This window comes from Papio anubis, chromosome 16 (genome assembly GCF_008728515.1).
Source record: "Papio anubis isolate 15944 chromosome 16, Panubis1.0, whole genome shotgun sequence".
Taxonomy (NCBI): Eukaryota; Metazoa; Chordata; class Mammalia; order Primates; family Cercopithecidae; genus Papio; species Papio anubis.
Genome location: NC_044991.1, coordinates 87,087,432 through 87,098,460, shown reverse-complemented (window position 1 = coordinate 87,098,460; position 11,029 = coordinate 87,087,432). Strand labels below are relative to the sequence as shown.

The window sequence follows — 11,029 nt, the reverse complement described above, 5'->3', positions numbered from 1 at the left end:
ATTAAAATGAGATGGTAAAAACATCAGACTTTATTATTTATAAATGAGTAATACTATCAGGCACATGGTTCCTCTCAGAATGACCTTTAGTACTTTGCTCCAAAAAAGGCAGGCAAATAATTACGTATATTCTACAAAGCAAAATAGGGATACAGAGCTTTGAGGATGACTACAGCAATGATTTGCATTTTCTTGACCAAAATAATATTAATTCCTTAGGTGTTCATGGCAGGGAGAATAAATGACCTTTATCTTCGATCCTTGTCAGAAACACACTAGATAGGATTGTTTGTAGTGATTTAATCTATTTTTGGTCCTGTTTTCATAAGCATGGAATCTCTCTTTAGAACCTTGTAGATACTTTCTGTTAGCCATATTGCAATATATTAATTTGTGGCAGTTATTTATACTTGCACCCCATGGTCTTTAAGGATCCAGATAACTTTGGGAAAGTGAGGTCCTCACCTTAATTTCAGCATTCAACCAGAATTGGGGGTTCTTTCTTTCCTGAACACTCTCGTGGACATATGAAATGTGTTTGGGTTATCTTTTCCTCACTCCTTTCCTTCATATTTTGATCCTGTTCATTGTTAGCATATCTGCATATTCCTTCTTTCTTGAATATTAATAGTCCAAATTTCATGTACACATTAATTCAAGAGTTTTCTTTTTCCTTGTTCTCAAAGATGGAACAAGTATAGCAGAGAATCACTGGAATGGGAGATCCAGGTTATTCTTTTACTAGCTTTCTGACCTTTTGGCAGGATATTTGATATTAATTTAAGTAATCTATAAAAAGGAAGAGCTTGAGTAAATGATCTTCAGGCTTTTCTCTGGAAAATTCTTTGATCATATTCAAATGTGTAATTTTATAAACAGGTAAATGTTTAGTGAGGAAGTTAAACAATATTGCCTTTGGTATAAATAACAAATGCTTATTTATGTGTGTAAGATATTTAAACTGTTAAACACATGAAACAGATTGTGAGATACAGAAAATGTTTTCTTTTATAGGTGTTTATTTTGTCTTGCTTTTTTTTAATGAAGTCAAAATGCCAATAAGACCAGATCTCCAGGTATGTAGTCCTAGACCAAAAGTATTTTAATTCTGAAAATCACCTTTGGTTTACTTATAGGTATTCAGTGTTATGTTTTTAGCAATGACAAAGCTTACATGTTTTTATGAAATGGTCAAGAATAGTTTAAAGTGTCCATTGATTCATGAGTAATTTATGCTTGGATATTTTTGTATTAAGTTTTAGAAATTAAGATATTGTATATTTAGGTAAAGTGTAAGTGTTAATAATCTATTCAATATGTATGTAGTTCACAGCCAAACCTGTTCAGTGATCAGGCTGTAGTGTGAACATTTGTTATTAATGAAGTTGTACTTTAATAGATTTTATTGGCAGATTTTATTAAGGTTATAAATATTATATAAGGGTAATGCTTAAGTTATGTTAGCATAATTTCTAAAAGGTGCTTTTGCCTGTCTTTATGCATTTTTTTCTTTACTGTTTAAACCCTGTTAAGAGATTCGTAGTCAGGTATACTAGGCTTTTATTCATTGTATTAAGTATTAGTTACTTTAAAGTTTTTTTGATTTTCATCAAGTTTCTGTTGAGTTTGACATAAAGGTGACTTTGGTAATAAAAGATATGAATTGGAAATATTAGTAAAATATTTTTTAATCAGTCTTATTATCAAAGAAATGTAATTTCTAATTCAGTTGTTCCAAATTTAATAGTGGCCATATTTTTTTAAAATAAGTGAATTAATAATTTGAGTTCATTTGAGAGTTTTCATGTGGAAACAGTTCTCTAATTACTAGATTGCACAGGTAATTAATTTTGGTTTTGATACAATATGTGCCATTAAATATATTTCTCTAGCACTTGGAAAAATGCATTGATGATGCTTTAAGAAAAAATGATTTCAAACCTTTGAAAACACTTTTGCAAATTGATATTTGTGAAGATGTGAAGATTAAATGCAGCAAACAGTTTTTCCACAAGGTGGACAACCTTATATGCAGGGTAAATATTCATTTTTGCTCAATGGTGGTTACAATTATTAGATAGAACTCTAGTTTTAGAAGGAAGTACTCCATTAGAAAAAAATGAATAGAAAGGCTTGGGCAAGCTCAGTTATGATTACATAAATAAATGCTTATTTCACCATTTGCTTATTTTTGTTTGTTTGCTTGAGGAATTTCAACACATTGGAATGTCATTTCCCAAATAAAAAATACAAAAATATGTGTTCACATGGGGTTTACTATCAACTGTGGCTGAAATTGGGGAAAAAATACTTCAGCTCTTTGAAGTTTAAACAAGTTGATAGATTTTTTAAAAAACCTATCAGTGTATACTTGATGTTACATAGACAATGCCTACTTCTGTCAAAACTAAAACATAAAAAAATCACCCCAAACTTTAAATTTAATTGATCATATTTAAGGCATTTTCATACATGATAAAAGGTGATTATTGATAATCCCCCCCAGTATCTGAGATTCTTTATGAATCCAAGAAATTGAATAAAAATTTATTGTTTCTGTTAAATACATGGAGCTTTTTAGAATGGAAAGTAGCTGGTTCATTGTATCATAGTATAAAGTTTCTTGGATTTATATAGATTTCCATTTTTGTCCTGAGTTTGTGATTCCCTGACTGTATGACTTTGGGCAGGTCGCATTCTTAAACCACATTTTCATCTGTTGCAATATAGAGATGATTAGAATGACCATCTTTCAGGATTTGTGAAGATTAAAATATGTGTGCAATGCTCCTTGTACAATGTCTGTTTCATACTGTTTTGTGTTTACAGAAATTTCAATGTATAGCTTTTATTTCAGGAACTTAATAAAGAGGATATCCACAATGTTTCGGCCATTTTGGTTTCTGTTGGAAGATGTGGCAAAAATATCAGTGTATTGGGGCAAGCTGGACTTCTAACAATGATAAAACAAGGACTAATACAAAAGATAAGTATAGAATATGTAACATATTCATGTGAATGAAATATTATAAAAGATACGCTTTCTAATAAGAAATTATCCAAATTGTTGAAAATAAATTTAGGAACTTTATGTACAATTTTGGGAATAAAACATTTCTATAACTTGTGATATATGTTACAAATATAAAGATCACAAGAAAACTGTACAAAGACAGACTCCTTGATAATCATGTGAGTTTAAGCTCCTTAAGGCTTTTACTTGCTTTATTGACTCTTTAACTCTTCTTATTCTCTAACCTCATTTTTTGTTTTTATATTGTTTATCTGTCTCCCATGCTAGAATGTAGGATATTGATTTTTGTCTGTTTTGTTCATTGCTACATTATTGGCACCTAGAATAGTATCTGAGATGTATGTACTCAAATATCTGAATTGATTAGGGTAAAATAATATGAAAACTTTTCATATAGTAACAATATCAAAAATGGTCTAAATTGTGATGATAATTTACTTCTTTATATTATAATAAATGTACCCTAACTAGGAATTTGAAGGGGAAATAAGGATCTGCTACATGGAATCAAGATTAACTCCATCTATTCCCATTTTAAACAATGGGAAAAGATAGTTTAAAAAAAAATCTTTAAAAACATGAATTTATTTTGATACAATACTAAAATTTTAGTTTTAGTGTGTCTTTATTCCTAGGCTTACTGTTTATACAAAGACAAGTACATTCTTAAAATTATTAAAATGAAACTCAAAGTAATAAGTTCATTCCTCTTTTTACATGGTTGCCTGGTTTGAAAAATCCAAGGAGATTATTCAGAGTCAAGGAAATTCAAAAGATGAAGCTGTTCTAAATATGATAGAAGACTTAGTTGATCTTCTGCTGGTAAAAATCACATTGATTACACTGATGTTTATAAAGCATGTGTTTATTTAAAAAACAATTTGTGATCTCTGTGCCCTGAGCCTAAAAGTCACTAACAGATCGGTTGGTGCCTTGGTTGGATTGGTCTGTTCAGATTGTATAAAGCATTTATTCTGGTAAATATAGTTAAATGGTTAGTTAATAAAAAATAAATATGCTATGAGTTAAAATGTAATCTGTCATTTCAGTACCATTTGTAATGGTTTATAATATTGTAATGGTTTATAATATATAGTAACTTGTAAATTAAATATTATTCACTTTTTTCCAGGTCATACATGATGTCAGTGATGAAGGTATAATAAACACTTCTTTTCTATTGGAACAATAAATTACCGTTAGAGCTTTAGTATAATTTTACAATTCCCATAGTATTGTCCTAGTATTAAGAACCCATTATCTGATTCAAGGATCAACAAACTTTTCCTGTAAAGGGCCAGATAGAAATATTTTAAACTTTGTAGTCCAAGAGAAAAACAATTAAGAATATTATGTAGGTACTTGTATAACAAGAAAGAAAAGCAAATTTCTACAAATAATTTATTGATGCCATTGAAAATATAATAGTTGTACAATTTTTTGTAATATAGGTCTACTAATAAGGAAACTTGCATTCTTTTTGTGAGAGAATAACATTTCACTTAATTAGGGTTCAGAGTTAGTGTTTTGTTTGCAAAATTGATTGTAAATGTTCATTTGTTAATCCCTATCTATATGTATGTCACATTAGAAAATGGCTTTTCATGCAGACAATGCCAAATACTGATATCACTGCATAAGCATGCTTTTAATTGAGCGTGTTCATCACTTGAAAGGCATTAATAGAATTGTTAGGTTCTTAACATTTGCATTTTAGAATGTCATTGCATTGCAGATTAATCACTTCCAATTGAAGGTTATGTGGAAGCTTCCCAATTGCACAATTAAATGAATTTTGAAATGTGGAAATTTCCTTAGTACTTAAAACAAATCCCAGAAACACTGCTAGACCTGTAGTTGGAGTTTTGAAAAAATATATCCCCTGCAAATTTGTGTGGTAATGGAGATGTTGCTTCCTGTTTTAGCTTTTGACAGTCTGTGAAGTGTATAAAGCAGCATAGCATTACTTGCCTTTCAGATCACCTTAGTTATCAGAATGACTTCATTGCAGTGTTCATGATACAAGCATTATTTTTTCTTGTAATTTTGTGCCCAATTCATTTAGAAACATTGTCAACTCTGCAGCCAGTGCTAATTACCAAAGCCATTCAGTATTCAACAATAAGGGTTGAGGATAGTTCTTGTTCAGAAAAATTTTGGTCTTGGTGCTGGATATCAAAAAGTCACAATAAAACCCCACTGCCATTGGACTGCTGTGTGGTAGGGAAAGTCGGAATACTCAGCTTCTGCTTCTGACAAAAATTCAAATAACTGACCATGGCTAAATTGATGAGAGTGAGTGATGTTCACCTTTGACAGTACTGTTTTAATAAAATAAAACATGATAGATTCAAATAGTTTTCACGGAGCACTTGCTGGTGAGTAATACAGTCATGCAAAAACAGGCAGTGAGTTACATTTAGTTTGTGGGCCATAGTTTGCCAACCTTTGATCTAATGGAACAATTTTTCAATAGTAAATTGAGAATACAGAATATGTTACTACTCATTCTTTGACTTGTGGCCTGCTTGTGCCAAACAATCAGATCCAAGTTATTTTAGCTCTGTGTTGACTGAAGAAGACTTACCTAGGATTGGTCAGTGAGGGTGGTGAATTATTTATAGATAAAGTACTTGCTGCCTTCAGAGCCAAAAAGTTTTAAACAGATTGCCATTGATTTAAATAATAATTAATCCTACCTCTTCTTTGATTGATTTTGCTACATAACAATGTTGTTTAAATTTTTAAGTTTTTAGGGAAAAAACAGTCCTAAACACCAGCAATTAATTATAAAGTGATCCACCTGATTTTTAAAGTAAATAATTGTATCTTTTCATCTGAGTACTTTTTTTCTTTTTATGTAGTCACTTTGGAAAATTGTACATTTGTTGTTACAGTATTTCCATTGTTTAAAGTTATTTTTAGAATTTGCATTATGAAACAGCATGTACACATTCCTCTGAATATACTCAGTATTGATAAAGCCTCATCTTTCAAAAATGCGTTAACCTAAAAGTGGCTCACATCATTTAGAACTTCATTGGGGTTAAGATGTGTTGGTCTTAATGAGTATAAAAATTTTTGATGTTTAAAAATTAATGAGGTCAGTTTTGGTAAAAGCCTCAGATTTGAACTTTTCAAGTTTGAACTATATTTACTTAATCTAAAAAGAAAATACCTCCTTATATGCCTGCAGTTAGAAACTAGATCTAGAGTTGTCCCTTGACAGTATTAAAATCAGTCACATTTAGTTGAATGGTGTTTTTTGCAAGGCCAAATAGAATTAGGACTTAATTTCGTTCTTTCTCATCCCAAGCCCTAGTGGGCATTCTTCTGAACTGCAGTAGTATATCCTTTCCACTAACTCTTATTTTATTTATTTTTATTTTTTGAGACAGGGTCTCACTCTGTCACCCAGGCTGGAGTACAGTGGCACAATCATGGCTCACTGCAGCCTTGACCTCCTGTGCTCAGGTGATTCTCCCACCTCAGCTTCCCGGGTAGCTGGGATTACAGGTGCCTGGCTAATTTTTGTACAGACAGGATTTTGCCATGTTGCCCAGGCTGGTCTTGAACTCCTGGGCTCAAGCAGTCTACCCACCTGGGCCTTCCAAAGTGCTAGGATTATAGGCCTGAGTTACCATGCCTGGCCCCTTTCTGCTAACTCTTATAAGAAAAGACTGACAGTTGAGAGGATTTGAAATGAACATTTATCAATAATTTAACACTTTTATTTAGGTAAAAAACAAGTAGTGGAAAGTTTCGTACCTCGCATTTGTTCCCTGGTTATTGACTCAAGAGTGAATATTTGTATTCAGCAAGAGGTAAAGTCATTTATTTGTTTGTGTTTTAAAAACTAAAAATGAGAAAGTGAAGAAAATCAATAGCAATTAAATTGAAAATTTATTTCATCTAGGACTAAATTACTTACCTTGGAGTATATGTCTATCATCTTAACAATCTATTGCCTGACATATTTCCTAAATAGTTACTGAAAATTTATAACCATATGGGTTTATATATGCATATAGCTCAAATAGAAATAAATTATACCATCCAGATTTTTGGGGTGCTTAAGTAGTTAAATGCTAAAAATCTGTATTAGTATATTTATGTGTGTACATATACTATCATCATAAGAACAAAATAAAGTAACATTTTTGGCTTCCTCAGATCTTCTAATGGAGTTAAATATAACTTTTATTGCAAAAAGTACAAGTGCTTTAAGTACAGGAGTCATGTTATATTCTATTTTTGATATTCTATAGTTTATGTTGTTTTTATATTCATTATTTTATACTTTATTATTTTTATTTTTTTGAGAGAGTCTTGCTCTATCTGCCCAGGCTGGAGTGCAGTGGCGCAATCTCAGCTCACTGCAACCTCTGCCTCCCAGGTTCAAGTGCTTCTCCTGCCTCCCTCCTGAGTAACTGGGATTACAGGTGCGCGTTACTGTGCCCAGCTAATTTTTGTATTTTTGGTAGAGACAGGGTTTCACTATGTTGGCCAGGCTGATCTCGAACTCCTGACATCAAGTGATCTGCCCACCTCGGCCACCCAAAGCGCTGGTATTATAGGCGTGAGCCACCATGCCTGGCCTGTTTTATACTTTATATATTCTTTCCTCCATCCTACTCCATTCCTATAATAAAAGTCAGTGATTAAGAAAAAATTAGGCTTCTAAGTTTATGTGCTTAGAGTATTTCTCTAAATAGTGTTTCACTGAATATAAAGTTAATGCATTATCTTTTTTTCTTTTCTAGATAATTAAAAAAATGAATGCTATGCTTGACAAAATGCCTCAAGATGCCCGGAAAATACTCTCTAACCAAGAAATGTTAATTCTCATGTAATAATCTGTACTATATTGTTTTTATTCTTTTTTTTTTTTTTTTTTTTCTGAGACGGAGTCTCGCTCTGTCGCCCAGGCTGGAGTGCAGTGGTGCGATCTCGGCTCACTGCAAGCTCCGCCTCCCAGGTTCATGCCATTCTCCTGCCTCAGCCTCCCGAGTAGCTGGGACTACAGGTGGCTGCCACCACACCCAGCTAATTTTTTGTATTTTTAGTAGAGACAGGGTTTCACCGTGGTCTTGATCTCCTGACCTCTTGATCCCCCCGCCTTGGCCTCCCAAAGTGCTGGGATTACAGGCGTGAGCCACCACGCCCGGCTGTTTTTATTCTTAAAATCAATAATTTAAAAATGTTTTATAAGACAGACAACCATGAGTTTGCATTAATAATGAAACTGATAAACTGTTGCAGCTTTTTAATATAATTTAGTATATGTATATAATTTCTGCAAAAGTCGGTGATATTAGCCAATTGTAAATTTTAGTGAAGTTTCTTTTCCTCCTAAACATGTGGACTTCCTATTTAATTGATACTGGTCCATTTTATAATCTGTTATTTTAATTCACAGGAGTAGTATGGGAGAAAGGATTTTAGATGCTGGAGGTAAGTATGTCGTTTCAAAATCTAAAATTATTCCATATTTATGAATAGCAGATAGTATTTTTTAGTTAAAGTATTAGCATAGCAATGTGAGACTGAGGTAATTATAAACTTTAGGTACAATTAAGCAATTTTTAATAAATATAAATAAAATTTATCTTTGGGACAAAAATAATTTATGACAGTAGGCATTAGATACATACAATTTGTACCTAATGGTAGACTTATGAATAACATAATAGCTTAAGATAATAGCTTAAATTAATAGCTTAATTTAATAGCTTAATATAATAGCTTAATTAAAACTTAATAGCTTAACATAATAGCGTAATATAATATCTTAATTTTTCAAAGACCTGAACTACTTGTGCTAAGAAATTCCTCAGACAGTATTTTATGAAATTAGGATGTCTAATATTCTTGGTATTGATGTATTTGTTTTTAAACAATGTGTTTATTAAAATAACTTAAAATTTATTTTCTAAGCTTTTTGTGAATGAATTTTAATATGGTGATTTACATGTAGAATAAATCATGGTTTAAAGTACTGTGGGATAACTGTAAACATGTTACATGAGAGGAAAACAGAATTTGTAACTTACAACTGTATGGGTTACTTCGCATTTTATGGCAGTGTCTTGGAGTATTTAGAAGTCTCAAATTTTTAAAAAAATTTTACTTATTTCTTCTGTTAGCACACTTGTTTGGGCTGTGTTAATTCTTCAAATGATGAGATTTCTAATCCATATGAAGAAAATATTAATAGATTAATAAATTACACTAATATATTCTTATTTCTCTTGTTTATTCTAATACCTTATACAACATCTGGTGTTTTATGAACTTAATTTTCATAATTGTAAATCAAACATTAACTATTTTTTTAATAGATTATGACTTACAGGTAGGCATTGTAGAAGCTTTATGTAGAATGACCACAGAAAAACAAAGGCAAGAACTGGCACATCAGTGGTTTTCAATGGATTTTATTGCTAAAGCATTTAAAAGAATTAAGGACTCTGAATTTGAAACAGTAAGTTGTGTAACAATAACAGAAATTTGTGAATTTTAAAAAATTATTATAATTTTTTAAAAGTATTTCTCTTTAAAATTAGGATTGCAGAATATTTCTCAACCTTGTGAATGGCATGCTTGGAGACAAAAGAAGGTACAATGCAAGATACAACCATTTACTGACAAAGAACTAGAGCTCAAGAGTGAGCACCCAGTGTTGCATCTTTATACATTTAACTTTATTTGTTCTTGTATGTTGTAGTGTAAAATGTTCTTAGATAATTTAAAACAATAACATGATTTTAGCAAATTACTATACCAGTAATCTGAAATAATTCTGCACTGGCCTTGTTTTATTTTGTACTTTTTAGAGGGAAAAGTTCATTTCTGTTTAATTCATATTAATTAATAACTTTGGATATATTTGAGTTGCATATCCATTATTATTTAATGTTTGAGGGATAATAAAAATCTAGACATATTTATTACTTGAATTGCCTCCTTCATCCACATGCTAGAATGTAAATATATAGGAAACAAATCATCTTCCTTTATAATTAACATACAGTAAGTAGGATCTTTCTGAGGGGCATGAAAGGATATGTAATGTAAATTTTAATCATTTTTTTATAACGACCAAAAAACAGAATTTGCAATGCCTGGCACTTTATGGATGTTCAACACAATTATTGGATGAATGAGTTCACATTTACTGTACTTACTAAAGAAATTAAAAATATTGTCAGGGTTGTGCAAGAAGTCATATTACCTGGATTTGAATCTATAAGTTCCTCTCTTCCTGTTCTAATGTTGGGCAAATTATTTAACCTTACATGCCTCAGTTTCCTTAGCTGTTATATAATATTAATAACTACCTCATATGTTTGTGATATAGATTAAATGAGATAATATGCTAAATATTTAAAATAGTATCTAAGAAAGCATTCTGTGAATTTAACCATTTTTAACATAATTATTCACTTGTATTCTTTTCTGATTTAGGTTCTGTGAAAACATATATTAATAAGCTAAATTAGGAAACTGCTTATATTTGATAGTACACTGTATTAGTCTGTTTTCATACTGCTGATAAAGACATACCAGAGACTGAGAAATTTACAAAAGAAAAAGATGTAATTGAACTTAAAGTTCCACGTGACTGGGGAAGCCTCACAATCATGGTGGAAGGCAAGGGAGGAGCAAGTCACATCTTACATGGATAGCAGCAGGCAAAGAGAGAATGAGAAAGATGCAAAAGCAGAAACCCCTGATAAAACCATCAGATCTCATGAGACTTACTCACTACCATGAGAGCAGTATGGGGGAAACTGCCCCCATGATTCAGTTATCTCCCACCTGGTCCCTCACATGGGAATTATGATAGTACCATTCAAGATGAGATTTGGGTGGGGACACAGAGCCAACCCATATCACACACACAAACATTTGGTGCAATCATTTTAGTCAAAATGGTAGATTGAATAGTATCCTCAAAGTAATATGGTTTTCTCTACATAAATGTCCACTAAA

At 31.5% G+C, this 11,029-nt stretch overlaps 1 protein-coding gene across 6 annotated transcripts in view; it reads left to right on the top strand.

Moving 5' to 3' along the window:
- Nucleotides 1-11,029, top strand: part of SYCP2 (synaptonemal complex protein 2) — a 70,966-nt gene that overhangs the window by 12,321 nt on the left and 47,616 nt on the right. For 2 of the 6 annotated variants that reach the window (XM_031656877.1, XM_009215839.4), the window contains exons 2-11: nt 1,015-1,076; nt 1,893-2,036; nt 2,858-2,986; nt 3,752-3,856; nt 4,167-4,191; nt 6,773-6,858; nt 7,798-7,883; nt 8,454-8,488; nt 9,376-9,518; nt 9,601-9,653. In XM_031656877.1, coding sequence (XP_031512737.1) covers nt 1,053-1,076; nt 1,893-2,036; nt 2,858-2,986; nt 3,752-3,856; nt 4,167-4,191; nt 6,773-6,858; nt 7,798-7,883; nt 8,454-8,488; nt 9,376-9,518; nt 9,601-9,653 — 830 coding nt within the window. In that variant the 5' untranslated portion in view covers nt 1,015-1,052. Of the gene's footprint in view, nt 1-13; nt 1,077-1,892; nt 2,037-2,857; nt 2,987-3,751; nt 3,857-4,166; nt 4,192-6,772; nt 6,859-7,797; nt 7,884-8,453; nt 8,489-9,375; nt 9,519-9,600; nt 9,654-11,029 lie in introns of those variants that run through there. The other 4 variants (XM_017944654.3, XM_017944653.3, XM_021920850.2 and 1 more) reach the window with 3 other exon arrangements.